This window comes from Thamnophis elegans, chromosome 7, assembly GCF_009769535.1.
Source record: "Thamnophis elegans isolate rThaEle1 chromosome 7, rThaEle1.pri, whole genome shotgun sequence".
Lineage (NCBI taxonomy): Eukaryota > Metazoa > Chordata > Lepidosauria > Squamata > Colubridae > Thamnophis > Thamnophis elegans.
In genome coordinates, this window is record NC_045547.1 from 34,894,409 (window position 1) to 34,918,271 (window position 23,863).

Genomic DNA, 23,863 nt, shown 5'->3' on the forward strand with positions numbered 1-23,863 from the left:
TGTGGTATAAGCATTAACTAACATTCATGGAAAACAAATTAATCTATTCACAGTTTGCCGTGAAATAATGTCTCAGCCTTCCACGTCCCAAGGATTCTGCTTTTAGCATTCATTGCATAACAGCATTCACAGCTAAGATAAGAAACAGCTTGCCTTTGGGACTGTTTCCATTGTTGTGGCTTTTCATAAAAATAGGACCTTTGGACACCAAAGCAAAACAGCTCAGGCAGCAACACTTTCCCATGTTCTTACTCTCCAGAAGGAACAAATAACCAAGAGTCTCATTCAGGCAGGTGTAAGCATACAAGTATCATACTGTATATACTCCAAATATTTCAGAGCTGGCAAGTTTTTTTTTCAATTGACAGCCTTGTCATCTGCCTAGAGCCACAAGAGGCAAGTCAATGCTCCAGAGACAATAGGAGCTGAAGTTTAGACCAACTAGTAAGGAGCACTTTGACGTATGGGAACATTTGGTTTGTAATAGCTAGACTATGCTGGCTGGCCACAGTTGTTCACTGTTTATATGAATGTGGTGCTCTATTCAGTTAGAATTGGGAGAAATGGATATTTAAAGTCTAAATTGCCATCTTGTGTTATTTACTTAACGATGGGGAAACCAGTATTTATAAAATCCAATGACAAATGCAGGTGATTAGATAATATACTGGCCTATAAATGTGTTTCCATTTCATTCTACAGCAAAACAGCCTCAGGACTTGCTAACAGCATGAAATAACAGAAAGTTGGCGAGACTCATATATACTGATTGGCAATGACATTTTATCTCGGACAACCTGGGCTTTTCTTACATATGCCGCGTAGTGACTGAACAATATGGATTTATTTTACTGAATGATGTGTTTAGCTTCTCCTTGTCTTCATTCCATATGGCTTGCATTTTGTCAAACTTTGTTGGAATTTAAATAATGTGCATCCGTGTGGATATGAACTTTACTTATTAGGAAGAATAGCTTTATGATTAACTGAAGGGCCAATTAACATACCATGTTTCTCCGAAAATAAGACACGGTCTTATTTTCTTTTGACCCCCGAAATAAGTGCTTGGCCTTATTTTTGGGGAGGTCTTATTATTTTTGAGGTGCAGGAAGCGGTGAGTGTGGTCACCTCATAGCTGCTGTTGTGTTGTAATATTTTCAGGGAGCTTATTTTGGGGGGAGGTCTTATTTTTGAGGAAACAGGGTAGTGTCATGGCTAAACTATCAATATTCCATAAATCAGATTTTACCCCGGGGGGGGGGGGAGTACTTCTGTAAGTTCTGTTCTAGGCAGAAGGCTGTCTATCATCACAGCTGATATGTGCATATTCCCACAGTAGCTTCTCATGGCACTTTTAACTGCTGACAGCCTACAGACTCTAATTCTGTTCTTTTCAAGACCCACTTTCAATTGCCATAGAGAAGCCAGAAAAACTCAGGTGACACAGAGATATGCTGTACATATTTATTTATTCTGATAAGGTTTATAGCTTAGAACAACATACAGGAAAGCCTTTTCTTTAAAGTGCATAGGGAATAGAGGGAGAGAAGAAGAAAAACAATCACAGAAAGCTCAGAAGCATCAAATGGCATAATTCAAATCTGAACTGAAAGGAGAAACTCAGGTTGCCTGTCATCATTTCAAGTAGTTTTCAAAATTTGCCAGCAGGATGAGCAACACAGATTTTTCCTTGTTAAAGAAGCTCTGGAAGCAATGTGGATACCGCTTTCTCCAATTGGGTGCCTTTCAGATACATCAAACTGCCACATGAAGCAGCTATGAGAAACACACTCAAAACATTTACGACATACATATTATGATTGCGTTAGATTGTTACTGCTACTCAGTAGGACCTTAAACTGTTAAGAGAGTTGCAGTCCAATATAGCTGAAGGACACCAAATTAGGGAAGACTATCTTACATATTTAAGTTATCTGAAAAACCAGAACAAACCCAGGAGGTGGCAGTGAGGAAGACAAGTGCTATAAATTGTGCTAACATTTAGCAAAACTCCTTTCCAACATATACAAATAAAAATAGAGCAGTAGAGTGAGGCACTGCCTCAGAATTACCGAGAGGATAAAAGCTGATAAAGAAAAAAACATTTGAAAGGGATTGTGTACAGATCCTGAATTCAATCCAGTACAGCAATTCCTCTTACATTGCCAAGGCAGTAGTCCTATCTGTACCTGATCCAGGAATAAATCAACATTTCTCACAAAGGAGGAATGTAAGCAATGGAGTCACCCAAATGTGTATTGGGGAACAGGAGCAGGAAATGGCTAGCAATTTTTCTAAAGGCATACGCTTAGCCAGTATAGGATGCTAGAATAAACGGATGCTTTGTCTTACTCGTTAGGGCTCTTGTGTTTTTATGAAAAAGCTTCAATTGTATATTCTTTCAGAATTGGTATTTTTTTAATACTTTAAAGCAAAACTGAGAACATACATTATGAGAAGATAGTAGAATTGTCATCACCTTATTTAACGATAGACAAGTTATATTTTGGGAGGCAATACCAAAGTCTGTGTAATACTAACATCAAAAGCATCTGTCATGCTGTTTCCTTGGGCATGCCTGATCAAAATTCATTTGGTCAATACACAAGAGCATGACAACAAATGTTTTATCCATTGGTCATATAAAAACCCCCTATAAATAGATTGATTCTAGATTCATTTGAGAGATTTGATGGTCACTAGACTAACTTTCAGTAGCTAATCCATCTGACTCTGAATGAATGAATGTGAATGCATGCAGTCAAATGGCACTAGGACACACACAATATCATTCACTGTGGATTATGGATTGAGACATGGAAGCTAGGAATAACTAAGTGGGAAAAAAGAGTAATCCCAAAACAAAAGGAGGTTTAAAAAAACTGAAGGAACTCGGAGTGAAGGGTGCCAGCCAAGGGATTAGTGGTAAAAGGCAGAGTACATTGAAATACCTCTACAATATAAATAGGAGCTTAAATACTTCTACAATATAAATAGGAACTTTTTAATATATTTCATAAATTAAGATGGCAATACCCATACTCCAATATCCGTGTTTAAATACATACATTCAATCCACCTGGAAAGAGGTATGCAGACATGGAATAGCAAACAAAGGAACAAGCAGCTTTCCTTCAAGTCAGGATACTTAAGGATGAACAGTTCGGCTTCCCCAGTGCTAAAACATCTGGGCTTAGTTCCCATTCTTCATTAACCGGAGTTTTCATGAAGTCTGACTAACCAGCTTGGTTGTAGACACTGAGCTCCATATTTGTCACTCAGAACATCTGAGATATATGGCTAGAACTGAGGTAGAGAGAAGAAAAGGTATCAGATATGCTAAGTCTGGCTTCATAAAATTAGTAATAAATTAGTATTTAGGCAAGGCACAATTAACACTAACAGCATGTTGGAAGAAGGGGAGATGAAACATCAACTATATCATGTCAGCCAGACAATAATCAGAACCAAGATTTTAGTTAAGTGGGGTTTATTGAATAATTTATAACTAACTAGGTTCTCATGTCAAGCCAATCTGTAAGCCACAATACACAAATTGCAATTGGAATTCACATATTGTGTTAACCAAACATATAATGGCTTACAATAATATGTGAACTATATAAATCTCTCTGAGTCTGAACCTATCTAGGATACATGCAGTTCTCCTGCACCAAAAATCACAACATAGAAAAATGAACTTACACTTGCTAGAGAATACCATTAACTATATTTGAAACTTCAATCTTAACAAAGAAAGCAATTTCCAATTTATCTACTGGAGTTTATTCATTTTCTTCTTCTTCTATTTTTTTTAAAATAAAGACTTCCTTTTCAGAGATTCTGGCAATCTTCCAATATATGGAACTACTCTGCAGAAGTACAGAAAAAGGCAATTGGCCAGTAAGTATCAATTGTATTTCCACATAATAGCTCTGATGTCACTGAAAATTGATCTTTTTTGTGTATTTGAGGAATTGGTCAGTTCATCCATAGATACAGGATTCTTTCCTCTCCCAAAAGTCTCACAGCCCAATCTGAATCTTATTTTAATTTTTTGACCCAAAAGCACATTACTAAGTTTTAGGAAAGCAAATAAAACCATAAACATCCATATTGTCTACATTTAACTACTATACCACATTTCTGAGTCATGCAAGTTACCGTATATACTCGAGTATAGGCCGACCCGAATATAAGCCGAGGCACCTAATTTTACCACAAAAAACTGGAAAAGTTATTGACTCGAGTATAAGCCTAGGGTGGGAAATGCAGCAGCTACCGGTAAATTTCAAAAATAAAAATAGATACCAATAATGTTTTTGAATATTTATTTCAAAGAAAAACAGTAAACTAGCGGTGTATTCAATGAAATACTTCACACACCTCATGATGCTGATGTCCCGCTGTGATGATGATGTCCCGTGCAGCCGCGGGAGCGATGTCCCGCCTCCTATGACACACGGCACAGTGATTCCTATCATTGGATCACTGTACCAGAGGAGGTGGGACATCGCTATGTGGCTGCTTGCCATAACAAGGAGGAGGTGGGACATCGTTGCAGAGCGGCAGGAGGGGGAGGAAGGGGAATCGTAAGACAGCCCTGCATTACATTAGAACGTGAGGAGGGGGGATGGTGCGGTGCGCGCTGCGCGGCAAACTGACACAGAGGGAGGGGAAACTCACAGGGGCACTGGGCCATTCACGAGTGTCACCCAGCGGCATGGCCCCGCCCCTTTTTCTCCTCCATTTCGGGCAAATTTTTCACTGACTCGAGTATAAGCCGAGGCGGCTTTTTTCAGCCCAAAAAGTGGGCTGAAAAACTAGGCTTATACTCGAGTATATACAGTAACTTCTGTATTAGATGAAGGCAAATTAGAACATTAAACTTTAATCCGCAATTGCTTACTTGAGGCCTCACTTAAGCATTCTCCAGATAAGGGAGCCACTGTAGAATCAGAACATGACCAAGGCCAATTCCTCCCGTATCAAAACAGAGAAATCATTTAGCTTAGCGGTTTCTCAACTGTTTTATTCTGTAATTTACTAAAACGCCATTTGCCTTCCTCTTCAATAGAAAGTCCACCCTCTTACATGCTTATGTTTAAACCCCAAGGAATCTCACCTTCTGAGCAAAATCAATAAATTTGATCCTAGAAAGAATCCGCCTCAGTTCCCCCTGATTGATTTTGGGATCTGTGTCTTTCAGAGGTACATCTCGGCTCTGTGTCATCAAGGCCCACCTCAGGCGGAGCTTCCTAACTGACAGAACCCCTGGCTGGTGTTCGGAAGTGGGACTCCTTGTCACCGTAATATAAAAGGCATCTTTTTGAAGATCATTTATTCCAACTAACAGAGGAAAAGGGGAACAAAAACAACCACCAGTAAACAATAAATCACATTTGGATTCCTAAAGCTAATATTTATTAGCTGTTCTTCAATGAATTCAGGTTCAGCTTCTAGTTACAGCTAAAAGCTAGGAACGGGGATCAGCGGTCTGAAAGTGCTATGAATACAAATGGCTCTGCAGCACAGATACAAGGTCACAATCACATAGCGTTTTGGGTTGCACAATTACAACACAAGCAAAAACAAATAATCTGAAGTCTCAGCACGTTGTAACTGCTTCTAAATCTTAGAAATTGTAATTGCAACAAAACATTTAACACCCACAGTCAAAAAACGCAACCAATTTCATTAGAAGAATATAAGATGCCAAGAAAAACACACCTTCAGTATTTTAGTTCCTTGACAGTCTAGACCAGTTTAATGAAATATGCAAATAATGAACTGCATTGTGCATTCAAAGGAGAGATCAATATTTAACTAAAAGGCTTAAGTACTACAAACAACCCAGCAAAAAAGGGAATTGAGCCATTATTAGCCATCACAAACTAGGACAGTGTGGCTAACCTTTTCCGGACCGAGTGCCAAAAGCGCATAAGTGCACACGCGAATGCACATGTGCGTGCCCGAACACCCAAAATGCAATGTGTGCATGCCCCATATGCACTCTGCCTCCTCCCCTCCCCCCCCGCATGCTCCCCACCCTCTGCCCATGCAAAGCAGAGACCAGCTGGCCGGCGGGAGGCGTATGCGCAGCAGAGCTGAACTGGGGCGACAGCTCGCATGCCCACAGAAAGGGTGCTGCGTGCCACTTGTGGTATGTGGACCATAGATTCGCCATCACAGAATTAGGATATCTTTCAGCCTTTATTTAAGCAAACTTGGCTTTTCCGATTTTTGCTGGCATACTCACTAGATGAAGCAATTACTGGGTCTGTCGTATTACTCAGGTCCAAAAGGACTGAAGGGAAAGTAGGATGAAGAAGATAAAGATGGTGAATCCTTGGTCTGGGTTCCTAAAACAGCAGCAACAACAGAAGCAGTCATAAAAGGTCCCTGCTTAATTCATCTCACTCATTTCAACAGAATTAAAGTAGACCCTGTAGACCAATTCCATAGCTTGGCCAGCGATAAAAGATAACGACAGATACACTGCAAAACACAAGATTGCACAGTGTAATAAAAAGAATCTAAAGCAACTTGGAATAGAGATGAGAAAAGCTTCTAATGATCAAACAGCAATCAGTACATGGATGTTTCCAGTTGTTACCACCTTCAAATTCCCATTAAAATCAGCCTATGTATACATGTCAATGATCATGATGTCATCTTGCTGCCTCCTCCACGAACCTCAATATTGCTCGTAAAGTTAAAGTACCAGATTCACAAATAACTGCAAGGGTTCCTTGAAAAAATTCTTGGGAGGCAGCTTTTATTTCATTTTATTTTATTCCAAGAGAAGGGGGCAGGTGGGAGCAGTGGTTTGCCCAAATCCATAGATTAAGGAAGGATCAGGACTGCACTTTATATGATTGTTTGTATTGGATAAACTGAAGTTAATAATGATAGCAACAGTCATGTGATATGAAGGAAGCTAAAATGAAAAAAAAATGAGAAAAGGTTAGTTTTTAACCTTCTAATGTTTTCTTCTCACTACTGGTATTCCAATGATCATGTGCTATCAGTGGAGGAAAAGCACAGACAGGGTGATGAAAAGTCATTTGAAATAATACAATAACAGAGAATAGAGTAGAGTTAGAATAGAACAGAACAGAATAGAATAGAAAGGATCTTGGAAATCTTCTAATCCAACCCCCTGTTTAGGCATGAAACCCTAACATTAGAGGGCCACGACTTGCAAATGGGATGGCATTTTTTCTTATGGGAAGAGGGTAAAAAGAAACAAAAATACTTTCACAGACACTATATTAGAGATGCACTGATACAGGTCTGGAATAAAATTAGAGAAAAACATTACATGAAAATACCGACATGGCTTTCCACTATGGAAGCCATGACACCTCCCAATACACTAGATCTATCGAAAATGGTTAGATATAGTGAAATTTTAGACAGCCAAGGGAATTTAAACAAATCCAGAATTAATGGAGCAAAATATAAATACAGATTGGTGGCCGTATCTCCAACTGCAACTGAGATACAAAAAAGATGTAAAAGAATATGGAATATACACAGAATTACAACAAATAGATAAAATGTTAATTGGCCCAGAAAATAAATTCATAACGAAAATTTACAAATATTTATTAGAAGTAACATTAGAAGAAGAAAAAGTTAAAGTTTGCATGATAGCGTGGGCCAAAAACTTTGGTTACAACATAGATCTAGTGAATTGGGAAAGAATTTGGAATGCAAATTATAAACTAACACGATCAGCAGCACTTAAAGAAAAGATATACAAAATGTTTTATCATTGGCATTTATCACCAACAAGATTGGCTAATGTACCCAAACATGAAGCCGACCTTCTGGAAGTGTAAAAAAGTACAAGGGACTTTTTATCACATATGGTGGACCTGTCCAGAAACACAAAAATATTGGACAAAAATTTGGAAATGGGTGCAAAAATTACAGGAGAACAGATAAAATACAAACCCGAAATCTTTCTACTGGGAATACTGAAAGGGAAATATACAAAGAAAATTAAATACATATTAACACATCTGCTAACTATAGCTGGAATAGCATTTGCCCAATGCTGGAAACAAAATAATACCCCCTCAGACGAATTAGTGATAAAAAAAACTTTGGATTGTGCTGAGATGGACAAATTAACACTGAAATTAAAAGATAAAGAAGAGTTGGAATATTATGAAATTTGGAATAATTGGTACAAATGCCTGCCAAACAAGAATAAAATTAATTAAGCCAAAAAACAATATATAAATATATATATAGAACTGTGTATAAAGTTATGTAAATATAGAAGCGAAATATTATATACATGTACAGGTATGATGACATAACAATGTTGATGTAATCATTGTAAGGTGTTGTAGAAGGGGGGGAAAATCTGCTCAAAAAAAAAAAGGCATGAAACTCTATTTCAGACAAATGGTTAACTAATCTCTTCTTAAAAGCTTCCAGTGTTGGAGCATTACAATTTCTGGAGGAAGTTGTTCCACTGATTAATTGTTCTAACTGTAAGGAAATTTCTCCTCAGTTCTAAGTTGCTTCTCTCTTTGATTAGTTTCCACCCATTGCTTCTTGTTCTACGCTCAGGTGCCTTGGAGTATAGTTTGACTCCCTCTTCTTTGTGGCAACCCCTGAGATATTGGAAGACTGCTATCATGTCATCATGTCAGAATAGAAACACCACAATAACATAGGAATACAGATAGTCCTTGACTTACAACATTTTGTTTAGTAACTGTTCAGACTGGCACTGAAAAAAGTGACTTATGACCACTTTTCACACTTAAGACCATTGTGGAATCCCTAGGGTCATGTGATCAAAATTCAGATACTCGGCAAGTGACTCATATTTATGACGGTTGCAGTGTCCTGCAGATCCCCTTTTGCAACCTTCTGACAAGCAAATCCAATGGGGAAGTCAGATTCACTTAACAACCATGTTACTAAATTAACAACTGCAGTGATTCACTTAACAAATGTGGCAAGAAAGGTGGTAAAACGGGGCAAAATTCACTTAACTAATGTTCTACTTAGCAAAAGAAATTTTGGGCTCCATTCTGGTCATAAGTCGAAGACTATCTGTACCAGATTTCTCTCCAGTTGTGCTAGTCCTTTATGTTTATTGAACGTATTTTATTCAGTTCCTTATATGTATGCATTTATCAACTTTAACATTAAGAGTTTGGTCAATGTTATCCTTCCTTTTACTGTGTGTAGCCGAAATAGCTTGGCTGAGATGAATAACGATTGTTTATGCAATCTTAGCATGAAGATTATCTCAAGGTGGTCAAAGCTGCATTGCAGTAATGAATATTACTACTGCTCACTGACAGAGTAATAAGCCCCTTTGTTAAAAGACACTGTTGTTTTCAAACTTTTGTAGCTGCTAAATAATTCTCCTAAAATGTAAGGTGTGTTCCCCAGCTTGGATTTATATCTAGGGCAACAGCGATTCCATAGCATGCCAGGTTGAACACCCGTTCAAAATAAACATAGCTACATCTTCCAACATGTGTGATCTGACAAACATGTCCAACTCAAAGCCATTATGGTTTTATAAGTTTAATGGAACTGGCAAACATTTGAAAAAATAATCAAGATTCCAGAAATGGAAAGGTAATATTTATCTTTTCTAAGGCAGCTAGTGTGAAATTTCAACAGGAGACACAATTTGATGTTTTCAGATGATTAGGTCTGTAGCTTCCATAATTTGCCAATGGCTTTGCTAACTAGGATACATGGGAATAAAAAGCTCGCCTATTCAGAACTGGAATTTGCTTCCAATTCCAGTTTAAGATTCTGATAATCACATAATCTGAGACTAATATGTTTAAGCATTGCCTGTATCTATATTACTCTGACCCTACTTGTCAATCTACTATAAAGACGGTCCAGACAGGCAGGTACAAGAGAAATTCAAGCCCCATGGGAATTTCCTTGCCTAGGAAAAAAAATGTGGGTCCAAACACTTATTGGCTTTTAAAAGCTTATTTCTTATCTCTTATCATGTTTAGTTTAGTTTAGTTTTATTGAACTTGTATGCCGCCCTATTCACCGAGGGGACTCAGGGCGGCTAACAAACTAAATAGGGAAAAGGGGAAGTACAAAAAATGAAAAGACAGACAAATACAAAACAGATTAAAAACTCATCAACAGCCACAACAATTCGAGTGGGACTGGGAACTCATCAGCCCTAGGCCTGCCGGAATAGCCAGGTTTTAACAGCTTGCGGAAAGCCTGAAGGGTGGCAAGGGTCCGAATCTCCATGGGGAGATCGTTCCAGAGGGCTGGAGCAGCCACAAAGAAGGCCCTCCCCCGGGGGATCGACAATCGACACTGGCTAGTTGATGGGATCCGGAGGAAGCCTAATCTGTGGGATCTAATTGGTCGTGAGGAGGTAATTGGCAGAAGGCGGTCTCTCAAGTACCCAGGTCCGATACCATGTAGGGCTTTAAAAGTAACGGCTAGCACCTTGAAGCGCAACCGGAGTCCAATAGGCAGCCAGTGCAGCTCGCAGAGGATAGGTGTAACGTGGGTGTACCGAGGTGCACCCACAATCGCTCGCGCGGCTGCATTCTGGACAAGCTGAAGTCTCCGAATGCTCTTCAAGGGCTGCCCCATGTAGAGCGCATTACAGTAATCCAGTCTTGAGGTCACAAGGGCGTGAGTGACTGTTCTGAGTGCCTCCCGGTTCAGGTAGGGATGCAATTGGTGCACCAGGCGAACCTGGGCAAATGTCCCCCTGGTCACAGCTGACAAATGATGCTCTAAAGTCAGCTGTGGATCCAGGAGGATTCCCAAATTGCGCACCCTGTCTGAGGGGCGTATAATTTCACCCCCCAGCCTGAGAGTTGGAATACAAGGCCAATTATTGGGAGGGAAAAACACAAGCCACTCGGTCTTGTCGGGATTGAGTGCAAGCTTGTTCACACCCATCCAGACCCTAACAGAATCCAGGCACTGACACATCACGTCAACCGCTTCACTGAGTTGGCACAGGGCGGGCAGATACAACTGTGTATCGTCCGCATATTGGTGGTATTTTATCCCGTGCCGCCGAATGATCTCACCCAGTGGCTTCATGTAGATGTTAAACAGGAGGGGGGACAGGACCGAACCCTGCGGCACCCCATACTTAAGGGGCCTAGGGGTCGACCTCTGCCCTCCAACCAATACCGACTGCGACCTGTCCGAGAGGTAGGAGAACCACCGAAGGACGGTGCCTCCCACTCCTACCTCCCGCAACCGCCGCAGAAGGATACCATGGTCGATGGTATCGAAGGCCGCTGAGAGGTCAAGGAGCACTAGGACAGAGGCATAACCCCTGTCCCTGGTTCTCCAGAGATCATCGATCAGCGCGACCAAAGCAGTTTCCGTGTATATGCTTTAAATGCATAATGCCTGGGTTTTGCAGTTGCTATACTGCATTAGATTGATGCTTTTTTGCCAAAGGAAGTTGTTCTTAAAGTGTAGAAAATGTAGGGTTGGGGGATGGGAAGGGAAAGAGAGTGACAAATGTAATGTTTACTATACTAGGAGAAGAGAGACCCAAGGATCTAGTCCTCCTATAGCAGGGCTGTCAAACTTGCGGGCCAGATGCGTCATAAGCTGGCCACGCCCATACCCAGTATAATGAAGGGGGGGGGAAGTACTGATACATCATGTGATGCCCTGATGATGTGAGTTTGGCACCTCTGTCCTATAGGCATTAAAATTGGTTTGTTGACTTTGGGCCAATCTGTCTCTCTCTCAGCCCTACAAGGGAAAATTAAAAACCTTCCATCTAACAACCTGATGTACACAGCAGGGTAGATGATGGTCCATAACCTTCAGGGAATAAGCCTTTGATTCAAGCTGATGACAGATGTGCATATATGTGTTTAAATAAAGAAATGGGCCAGGAAAATATTCACAGAAATGAAAATAATTCTTTCCCCAAAAAATTGTTTCAAAGTACGGAAACACATACAATCAGAAAAGGAAGATAGAATGGGCAAAATGTTTTTCATGCCCTTACATAACTGCAGCTTGTTTTCAAACATAATTAGATAGTGTGGTTTCAGGGCAAATGCCTCCTCCAAACTCAAGAACTCTGCACTCACCAAGCTTTTGAAGAGAGATTGCTTCTCATTAGCCCAGAAAAGAAAGACAGATTTTTTGTCCAAAGTCAGCACTGACTGTGCATCTGATTTTCTCATGTGATACGGCAGCTCATAATTCCAAACTGGCAGTCCTGATTTACCATCCACAACCAGAATCTGAAAACAAAGAAACCCAGAATTAGCAAGATAAAACTTCATGGGGGGGAAGTGTGGGAAGTGGAAGAGAAGTGAAAAAGGGGATTAAACACCCTTTGCACATCTGTTGTGTTCCCTTTCATTACCATTCTTAAAAGATGCACATTAAATGCCAAGGTGCTTTAATGTCTAGTTTGGGCTTATCAACTCTTGTAAATGAATGATCACATGACAAGCTGAAGCAACTTCTTTGGTCACTGTTTAGAAGAGAGGTCATAGCTGTATCAACAACAGACACATTTGAATGGCATGAACTACATATTCTACATTATGCTGCCACTAAGCACAACTTGTAGGAATTAAAATCCAAAATACCAAGGGGAGGGAACCATCTGGCTTATCTTGAATTAGAATTCAAGTAATACTCTTGTCACAATGGATTGACTGTAAATTGCACATTGGGCAGCTATACAACGCTTTCCCGATCTGGTGCTCTTCAAATGCAGAATTTCCAACCAGCATTGGGTTGAGGAAAAATGCAATAAACATTTACTTTGGAGCTACCTGCCTGAATAGTTAAGATTGCAGAGGATTGTATCAGAGGTGGTATTCAGCAGGTTGTGACCAGTTCTGGAGAACCAGTAGTTCAGAAAACCAGTAAATACTACCTCTGAATGGCCCCACCCCTGCCCCCCCATCTATTCTCTGCCTCCCGAGTCCCAGCTGATCAGGAGGAAATGGGGATTTTGCAATAACCTTCCTCTGGAGTGGGGTGTGAATGAACATTTTACAGTATCCTTCCCCTGGAGAGGGGAGGGAATGGAGATTTTTACAGTATCCTTCCCCTGGAGTGGGGTGGGAATAAAGATTTTACAGTATCCTTCCCCTGGAATAGGGAAGGAATGGAGATTTTTACAGTATCCTTCCCCTGGAGTGGGGTGGGAATGAAGATTTTACAATATCCTTCTCCTGGAGAGGGGTGGGAATGGAGATTTTCCAGTATCCTTCCCCTGGAGAGGGGAGGGAATGGAGATTTTTACAGTATCCTTCCCCTGGAGTGGGGAAGGAATGGAGATTTTACAGTATCTTTCCCCTGGAGAGGGGAGGGAATGGAGATTTTTACAGTATCCTTCCCCTGGAGTGGGGTGGGAATGAAGATTTTACAATATCCTTCCCCTGGAGTGAGGTGGGGATGAAGATTTTACAGTATCCTTCCCCTGGAGTGGGGAGGGAATGGAGATTTTTACAGTATCCTTCCCCTGGAGTGGGGTAGGAATGAAGATTTTACAGTATCCTTCCCCTGGAGAGGGGTGGGAATGGAGATTTTCCAGTATCCTTCCCCTGGAGAGGGGTGGAAATGGAGATTTTTACAGTATCCTTCCCCTGGAGTGGAGAGGGATTGGAGATTTTACAGTATCCTTCCCCTGGAGTGGGGTGGGAATGAAGATTTTACAGTATCCTTCCCCTGGAGAGGGGAGGGAATGGAGATTTTACAGTATCCTTCCCCTGGAGAGGGGAGGGAATGGAGATTTTACAGTATCCTTCTCCTGGAGTGGGGTGGGAATGAAGATTTTACAGTATCCTTCCCCTGGAGAGGGGAGGGAATGAAGATTTTACAGTATCCTTCCCCTGGAGTGGGGTGGGAATGAAGATTTTACAGTATCCTTCCCCTGGAGAGGGGAGGGAATGGAGATTTTACAGTATCCTTCTCCTGGAGTGGGGTGGGAATGAAGATTTTACAGTATCCTTCCCCTGGAGTGGGGAGGGATTGGAGATTTTACAGTATCCTTCCCCTGGAGAGGAGTGGGAATGAAGATTTTATAGTATCCTTCCCCTGGAGTGGGGTGGGAATGAAGATTTTACAGTATCCTTCCCCTGGAGAGGGGTGGGAATGGAGATTTTCCAGTATCCTTCCCCTGGAGTGGGGAGGGATTGGAGATTTTACAGTATCCTTCCCCTGCCCCTCCCACCAAGCCACACCACAGAACCGGTAGTAAAAAAATTTGAATCCCACCACTGTAAGAAAGTCGTAACTGTACCTTTCTAGAGACGTTTCCATGCTGGCCCTGAAGCATGAAGTCCAAAGTTTGATCATCATTGAAGTATCCTGGGCAAGGCTGACTGTAAAAATGAAGAAAGAATTCACACTGAAATGTAGACAAATGAAACATCTTATGTCCATGCCTGGAAAGAAGTAACTTTTCCTTCATTGGAGCACATCTGCATTCCTACAAGCCTAGACTTCGTGAGAAGTTTTCAGAGTGTTTGTCCACTTAATCTGCTCTCTTAATCAGGAGACCAGTAGTTGTTAAAACAAAAGCAAAGTTACAGTTTTGGGCCCTAGTAATATCTTGAATTTCCTAGCAGCATTTTTTCCCACTTGAGTAGAATCGGATTCAGCTAAATTTCTACTTCATTTGAAGCTTTGTGTCCTTTATGGCCACTATGCCCCTGTTCAGAGTAGTGCCTGGAGATTAATCTTGTGCACGTACTTCACATAATACAAAAACAGGTAGCCTTCAAAGCCTCATGACTCTTTTATGCATCTTTTTAATATGACTAGGATTACACACATACACACACACATATACACATAGGTACACCGCACATTTGGACTTGAACAAACCAACACCTTTTTTAATGCTACTGGTAATACCAAGCTTCTTGTTTCAACTGCAAATTCATAACTACTTTCATAGTCAGAGGTAGCTTGTCTAAAATGTGTGTGATAATATTTCTCATCTAGTTAGGGCTGCTGCTGCATCTAGGAAGCTTTAGGCATAAACTAAAGATGTACCTGTTCATCTAACACCAAGGGAATAACTTAAATGAGTCAAACAACTAAAAGGGGGAAATATATTCATTGCTCCCTTGAAGGCAACAAAGGCCAGCCAGATTTCTGAGAGGAGAAACTTCCACTAATAAGGGTTACTAACAAGAATGTGGCAGGTAAGTGAATAACTGCTTAGCCAAAAATAGAATGAATTCCCTGCTTCCATAATGATAAATGTTGATGTTGACGTCAGTAATTACTTTCCTCTACAATTTAACTTATTTTCATGTCTGAGACTCAATTTATGACATTACAGACATGTTATATTAATGGAATAATTTTAAAAAAAAAACACCAGCCATCAAAGGTTCAGATGAATATCTCTTTCAGTTGCTTAGAGCTGTTCTCCAGATCAACCTGACCCAACTTGATGATTCACTAGAAGCACTGAATGCCAACTCCCCAAAACTCAAGCCAGCTTAACTAGATTTAAGGAAAACTGATTTAAGAGGGAAAACATCCCACAAAGCTGAGAGGAAGCGCCTATAGATTAACACTAACAACAGTTGTTCCCTATTAACCTGCCATTACATATGAGCTTAACAGGAGAAGCAGAAAAGATCATATTCCCTCCACCCCTCAAACTCAGTAACCTGTCAATATCCATATCCATATCTTGCTTCTTTAGAGTCCAAAGCTGTTCCAAATCTTGACCTCGCAGTAAAGTCAAACCATGTTCAGTGGTGATCAAAAGGTCACTGCAATTGCTGTCAGGAGATTTCACTGCCTGTAGAAACACAACGCCACCACTGCAAGATACAGAGAGCAAACAAAAGTAACGAGTAAATTACAGTAATGTCAATCATTTTCCCAGTACACTCAATTCCCACTGTTTTTCTAGTCACAGACTCATTGTTATGGCAGCAGTGCAGTACAGAACAGGTTCCCCATTTTTTCTTCTAATGTGGTTCCCCCCCCCCCCACAATTTCCAGTGTATTGTATAAGCCTAGAAGTTTCTGATGGTCTCTGCTTCAAGTATTAACCAGGTCTGCACCATCTGTTTTATTTTTCTGTTATTATTGTAAAAGTAACAAAAAAATTTTTTAAAAAATAGTTCTGTCTCAGTTTAACTTTTCTAGATTTACACAGGCTGGATAAGTGCTACCATTCAGCTGGTTGTTGTTGTGATTTCTGTCCTTGGAATCTTCTAATTTTAACCACAAAACAATTATGTTGGGTATTTGAGGCTCAGAGAGAGCACTTTAGCCAAGACATTTATGCAAGAAAAAAAAGGAAGAATTGTTAGTGCCTTTACTTCTGCTGACTGCTAGCTGACTGCAGTTTGACAGTTTGATTCTCATCAGCTCAAGCTCAAGGTTGACTCAGCCTTCCATCCTTTGGAGGTGGGTAAAATGAGGACCCAGATTGTTGGGGAAAATATGCTCACTCTGTAAACCACTTAGAGAGGCCTGTAAAGCACTGTGAAACAGTATATAAGTCTTATTGCTATTGCTGGGAGTTTGCGAGAGACCCTTCAGACTTTTACTTTTTAAGCCCACCAGAAATATTGCCGCATAATTTGAACAGAATACTAAAAACTAATTCCAGCATAAAATGTTTGTGGTAGGTTTAAGGCAATTGTCCTGCACTTTGCTAAGAAATAATTATGGTATATCGGTAGTCCTTGCTTTAGGATCATAATTGGGACCAAAATTTCTGTTGCTAAGCAAGGCAGTTGGAAATTTTTACAACCTTTTTCTTTGCTACAGTGGTTAAGTAAATTACTACAGTTATTAAATGAATCATGTGGCTGTTAAGCAAATCCAACTTCCCCCATTGACTCTGCTTGTTGGAATCCAACTGAGAAGGTCTCAAATGGGAATCACACAACCCTGGGATACTGCAGTCTTCATAAATACATGCAAGTTGACAAGTGCCTAAATTCTGATTACTTTTTATTTATATGACACTTGTCCACTGGGTGGACAAGTATAAAATCCCAATACCAAAACAATACAAACACACACACACACATACACACACACACACAGTGACAATAATCAAACAAGCCAATTGATGAGCTCCATGTCATTTTGGGGTCCATAGGTCCATTGGCACAACCATATCTTCAGAGCCTTGCGAAAGAGTGTCAAAATGGAGGCCAATCTTATCTCTGCAGGGATGATGTTCCACAGGGAGGGAGCCACTATGGAGAAGGCCCTTCTTCTTGATGCCCACCTCCTTAGGAGAGTAAACCCGAAGCATGATGCACCCATGGAGATGTTGTGACAGTCATAAGTGCAAAAATGATCACGTCACTACTGTTGTGAAATGAATTGTTGTAAGTTAAGGACTGCCTGTATGCAAAGTCTTTAGATATCTGGGGGTTCCCCCCCCCCAGAAAACATGTAAAAGCAGGAAAAATCCAAAATGATTTAATTTCATTAAATTAGATTAAACTAACTAAAATAAAGAAATAGAGTTACAGCCTATGGTCTTGAATAATAATTCCCTTCTGCAAGATTAGATATTAGAATTCAACAATCACTTTTGGGCAGGTTCCAAGGTCTGCATTCAAAGCTTTCGGAGGCCGCCTGTGCCTGAGGCCCCAGGTCTGTGCCTCTAGAGAAAAACAAAGAAGCAGCATGTCAAATGTTCAATGCTGCAGGACAATCAATCTCCCCGCTATTACGTACCACATTGCAAAATTCTGTGTAGCAGCATAATAAACACAGTGGACTCTGACAGAGTTTTCTAATTTGGGCCAAAGCAACTTCTAACTTCCTGCTGGTTTCTCTATTGAATTTTCTTGTGGGAATTTGGCAGGGGCATTGGAAATCTCCCTCCTTCCCTTGATTCCTCCATCCCTTCCCCCTGCCCCCATATTCCTTCCCAATGGGCAGGCAAGTTGCTGCTGTTGGGTGGGGCAGGGAGGGAGGGAGGGAGCAAGAGATTGCAAGATTGGCTGGGAAACTGTCACAGAACATTGAAAATGGAGATCATATGACCACAGCAGCAGCCCAGCAAAAGCCGCAAGCACCCCAAATTTCATTCCCTTGTTCTCTCTGAAGTCATGGGCCAAATATTGTCATTCATTCTTTCATCCAATTAAACGTCGTGACAATAAGAGTTTTTTGTAATACATAGATATTTCTAGTGCACGACACATTGCTTTTGCCCAATTGCAATTTTAGTTTAAACTTGATTTACAGTTTATGTATTTTGGACTTGGATCACAACAACAAATATTATTGGACAGTCAACTTCAATGAAAGGAAAAACACCCCTTTGAGCAATGGCAACCATTAAAAAAAATAAAACCTGTATCATCACACTCATTTCTTGAATCTTTAGCCAGCTGAAGATTTGTGCATTTCACACCGAATTAAAACTGGGTGATTCACAAATTTCACTGTAGAGAAAAGGTAAGTGTCCCACCTGTAAATATCAATGAACTCTGACAAATTGATCGATCTGTGTTTCTCCCATTCTGGTTCTTCGTGCTGCAGCACTGGAGGGAAATTATCGTGATTTCTGGCCTGCGCAAAGATATCTCGTAAAGCAACTGCATAGACCCGACCTAGGTAGAAAGGAAATGCAAAGTCTAAAATTTTGTTGTGTTTGATAAAGCAGGTGCGAAATCAGTCAGCAGCTGGAAAGTTACAGACATTAAACAGGGACATCCCATCACTATGGGGCCTTTATTATGTATAGAGATAAAAATTCTAGCTATTCTACAATAATCATATTTCTGTTGAGTTGATCTTGGAATCTAAGTTTGGAGCAGTGGATTTTTCTGTTAGAGCTCTTTACATATACTCTCCATGTTTTCCAAGAAGAGACATGGACTCATTTAGTGCAGAACACATGCACTAGTTCTGCATTATAGAATACTCCTACAAGTCTCTTTGCATTGGTATTAATGTGACCTATTATCTACATTATTATTGTGGTTGATCACACAGTCAGCCAGATGTTTAGGCTGGATTTGGCATTTTAACCTACCTATCAAGTCCTTTCTGAGGACCTGGGATAGGCAGATGTTTGATCACGATAAAGGTATTGCTGCAGGATGTAAGCTTTTCCAAATAAACCTGCCTTTTGTAATTGACTAGTGGTGATTTGTCGATGCTGATGTTTAAGTGGTGCTCCAGATATTCTGGGATTGCACCCAAGGTGTGTATTAGTATTAATATTGATACTATGTTTGCTTTCTTTTGCCATCATAGTTCTATACTTCTATTTGTAGGCCTTTGTACTTTGTGATTTTTCAGAGAGTTCCTTCTCTTTTACTGTCTCCCGGTCCTGCTACATCCATTATCCAAACTTTTTTGCCTTTCTTATCAACAATTGTTAAGTCTAGGATGTTCTGTGGCAGGTGTTTGTATGTTTGAACTCTAAAATCCCAGAGCACTTTTATCTTCTTCATTTTCCATTACTTTGTCTACTTTGTTTTTACTAGTTCATGCTTGCAAACAAATGGGATTTCTTGCAGATCTTCCAATGCACCATTCTTGCTACTCTGTCATGCCATTATTTGCAGTCAGTCTGTGTGATTGTCTGGCAGCAGCTAAACAGGCAACCACTCTTTCTTCAGCTTCTTTGCAGAGATGGCATTTGCAGTCTGGTAACATCTTCGCAATTCTAGTTTTGTATGCATTTGTTCTTAAAGCTTAAGTCTGTGCAGTCAGAATTAGTCCCTCTGTGTCTCTTTTCAATTTTCCTGCTCCTAGCAATTTCTTGTTCTCTACTTTGCCTGCTAGGTTTTTGTTTGTGTACTGATCATGTAATTACCTTTCCACATCTCTTTTCTATTTTTCATTTGGTCTTTCTTGCAAGCCAGTTTGGTCTCTCTGGTACGCAGTAAGTCTTCACTGTGTACAAGCTTGTATCTTCTTCATTGTCCTTCAGATATTCTTCCAATCCCCCCCCTTTTTTTTCAACTTTTGCGTACTTGCAACATTTCATACCCATCCACAATCCTTGCTAAGTAGTATGTCAACATGACTGTGAATGAATACCATGAGTTCATTATTTTTCTCACTTTCCTAACTTGGGCTTTTAATTCTGCTTGCGTCCAGTCCATCCTTCCAAATGTGTATTTAATGACTCAAATTGCCCTGGTGTTCATTGCCTTGATTGTATTTCATGTGGCAGGGAGTTGAATGCCTTCTTTTGCATTCAAGTTCATTTTCCTTCTATTGCAGGTTTCCAAAATCATCTTGTCAATTAGGAGCTGGGTTTTTTTTGTTTCCTCTACTCTTTGGGCCATTTCCTTTCTGCTCAGGTATCATTATATTTTTAGCTTTTTTATATGAAAGAAATTGGTACCTTTCTAAGCAATATGGTACCAGTTATATGTATATGTGAAATAAAAGGAGTTGATAGCTTTTAAAAGACATACTGAATAGGGTTGGGCTTTACAGAAAAGTTATGCCCACAGTGATTTCATTTTTTACCCACCATGCCAACTAGACATTTTTAGGAGTGTAAATTGCTATGCTTGTTATGATTTTGGCATTTATTAATTAAAGAAATAAGTATCCTGGAGGCGAAGCCCATGAAATGCTTGTCATCAGGACCAAAGTAATGCTGCCAGGGTTTATGGGTCAAACTCTTTTTATGTAATTTCAGGATGCTTCAGAAATAAGAATAAGAAAGCAAATCGACATTTTACCAAAGCCAAACAGGATGTAGACTGCTCCATGACAGGTAATGTAAGTCTGTGGATCAATCAGTTTTCCACTTCTATTGATGCTGTACTTCACAGGTCCTCCCACTGGGTTTCCAGTTTTACCCGATATCAGGATAAAGCCTAATTCTGGCTACATAAGAAAAAAAAAAGTAGAGGGAATGTGAAGATGGAAGTCCAATCACACTCTATCCAATGCACATCCAAGAAACCCTGAATGAAAAACATTATTAAATTATTTTCTAGCTGCATCCTGTTAGATTTTATCAGGTTTCTTACTTCTTTGGTTCTTGGTTTGGTTAGATTGGTCTCTTTAGCCAATCTATCTGAGGGTCAGATGATGTAGGGAAAATTGAGTTAGCCATTTTTGAATTAACAAAAGTTTATAATATTTTTCTGTTTCAGAAAAAAAGGCTGGCACATTGTGGAAGACTATTCATTAAGCAATTATTCTAGCATTGCCTAATCTGTTATTCTCTAAATATTTTGGACACTCTGTTGGGATAAGCTATAAAAAAAATAGTGTGTTCAAATCTTCCTCTTTCCTTGCGAAATGCACCCTACCTGTGTTTTTCCAAGGGTTAAGACCATCAAATCGCTGACCCGATCTCCATCCACATCAGGTATAATAACAGCTGGAGCAGCCAAGATTCCATTGGAAAAGTGGGGGGAATCAAAGGTCCAAACCGGTTTACCTAAAGGGTGATATACATTTGCATCAGCCAAGAAGCATCTTACCAGCTGGCTAGGGTTTACAGGTGAGGGTGCATGGGAAGGTGGCAATTGAACAAACTTCAACCAAGATGGTCACATCTTATCAAATATTCAATTTAGCACTTTCCAGGTATGTTAGGATCGCAACTCCAATGATTTAATTTCTAAAGTTCACTGGAAATACAATAATTAAGTCACGTCCATGGTTCCCAACCGTGCACTGCATTGCCCCAGGGCTGCCCCAGCAAACCTACAGAAGTGTCACAGTTATTACTTAATAAACAAAACTCTTATTGCCGATGGGCACAGTTTGGGAACCACGAGGAGCAACATGAACTCAAAAAGTTTGGGAATCTTTTTATCTTGGTTCCCCCCCCCCTCAATATTTGGTGACAATGTTGCAAAGCCCAGCAGTTCTGGATTTATTGACTTGACTTACGACCACAATTGAGCTCAGAATTTTGGTCATAAGCCATTGCAGTCTAAGGTCAAGTCGCATGTGATCAGACTTGATTTCATGACTATTTTCCAATTATTTGTTACTTGAATCACCACAGTCATTAAGCAAGCCACATGATCATAAGTCCAAATCCAGCTTATTCAATAGGTGTTTTTTTTTGCTGTAAAATGTTTTTTTTTAATCACAAAATGCAATCACATGACCACAGCCTACTGCAACCTGTCATAAATGCAAGCCAATTACCAATCGTCCAAAATGTAGTCACATGACTGCAGACCCCTCACATCCTGGACACAAACTGTTTCATCTCCTTCTCTCGGGACGGTGCTATAAAATATTGAATGCCAGGACAACTAGACATTGGAAGAGTTTTTCCCCCTCGTGCCATCATTCTGCTGAACATCTAATTCTCTGCTTACTGTGTATGTATACCCACCCACAAAGTGTGGCTGATGTATTTATTTATTATTTACTCCTTTTATTATCTTTATTATTATTATCTCTTTTATTCATTAAACATGAAACTCAGTTAACTGAACATTTAAAATTGTATCACAAATATAATTGACTGGTGCTGATGGTTGATACAGGTTGCTGCCAGCATCCTAGATATCAACCAACTATCTTCTTAAAATTCATCATCATCATCATCATCATCATCATCATCATCATCCATATTAGCTCTCAAGAATGAAGGTTGACAATTCAATGGAACAGTAGACCCTTGACACTTCTCATCTAAAAGTTCAAGTATTGGAAGAAAAGGAAGCAGCTGTCCAACACTATTATCATTATCCCTTCTAATAAAACCCATGAATCAGAAAAGGGGCTACCAAACTCCCCATTTTCAATAGTGTGGATTATTAGCTACACTAAGTCACCTTACCTGATGAGGCACTCAGAAGACTGAGGAATGTAGAGGTCCCAGTAACAAGGCAGACGGGCTCTGCAGAGAACGCAGAGTCCAAATTCTTACACTGCACACCTAGAATCTCTTCTTTAACATGACTGGACCATAAGATGCTGCCGTTCATACCCGAAAGTGCCATTATTGTTACCCATGGCGTGGAGACACCTGAGGACACATGTAGAAGAGGTAAATTGATCTTTCTGTAATGAAAAGGGAAAAACCTGCTGTGGAGGGTTGTGCTACTTTCAAATTTTTCCAAGACTACTTGGAAAGTAAAGTATACATTGCAACATATCGCAGGAAGTGAATTAATTCAACTGATTAATTGAAGTGATTGTTCAGTCAGAAATCAAAGGGACTAAATATTTAGTTTAAAAACTGTCACCCAGATATGGCGAAATTGTGTTCCTGTTCCTTGCAGGCAAGTTTGCTAGAGAGAAGGTTGGGTTTGTGGACTGCCAGCTTGCTACAATTTCATTAAGCTCTCAATTCTGAAATTACTTATTACAATTTGCACACTTACCCAACACGCTAGCATTTTTCAAAGCTGTGAAGGAGAGTAAGACATCAGGGAGACCATCATTATTTACATCAAAAAGTTCTGGTGGAAACAGAACTCCATCTGAAAAATAAGGTGGAATAATCACTTTTCCAAAGTGTACCTCCCATCTATTCTAAGCATATTCAGGATGGCTATCGATACGGGTATCATAAAAATCTTGTTGTAAATGTAATCTCACTACTTTCTGCAGCTTAGCCCACTCAGATATATTTCTTGACCACTGTAATCACATCAGTTAAGCTAACATCTCACAAAACTACATTCTTGAGAAGCATTTGATCCCGATCCCATATCCTGAAACTTAATGTCACTACTATTGCTACAAATGTAAAGGAAAATTCAGAATGAGATGCCTCTCGAGTTCTGCAATATTTCAATATGAGGAAAAGAGGAATTGAACAAAATTGATGTCAGGACTGGCCCAAAGTAACAAACTGGAATCTATGCAACAGCAAAGATAAGTTATTAATGTAAAGCTATTTTGAGGATTACTTCCTATCATACTGCGGTTT

The 23,863-nt window shown here is 40.0% G+C and overlaps 1 protein-coding gene across 2 annotated transcripts in view; it reads right to left on the reverse strand.

The window, feature by feature from the left end:
• Positions 1 to 1,450: 1,450 nt before the first annotated feature.
• Positions 1,451 to 23,863, reverse strand: part of FAM234B (family with sequence similarity 234 member B) — a 28,021-nt gene continuing 5,608 nt past the window's right edge. For both annotated transcript variants that reach the window (XM_032221286.1, XM_032221285.1), the window contains exons 3-13: positions 23,313 to 23,411; positions 22,766 to 22,954; positions 21,270 to 21,400; positions 20,691 to 20,838; positions 18,452 to 18,593; positions 15,666 to 15,821; positions 14,279 to 14,360; positions 12,105 to 12,260; positions 6,260 to 6,362; positions 5,126 to 5,349; positions 1,451 to 3,306 (exon numbers count right to left, since the gene is read on the reverse strand). In XM_032221286.1, the coding sequence (XP_032077177.1) occupies positions 3,301 to 3,306; positions 5,126 to 5,349; positions 6,260 to 6,362; positions 12,105 to 12,260; positions 14,279 to 14,360; positions 15,666 to 15,821; positions 18,452 to 18,593; positions 20,691 to 20,838; positions 21,270 to 21,400; positions 22,766 to 22,954; positions 23,313 to 23,411 (1,436 nt within the window). In that variant the 3' untranslated portion in view covers positions 1,451 to 3,300. The remainder of the gene's footprint in view (positions 3,307 to 5,125; positions 5,350 to 6,259; positions 6,363 to 12,104; positions 12,261 to 14,278; positions 14,361 to 15,665; positions 15,822 to 18,451; positions 18,594 to 20,690; positions 20,839 to 21,269; positions 21,401 to 22,765; positions 22,955 to 23,312; positions 23,412 to 23,863) is intronic.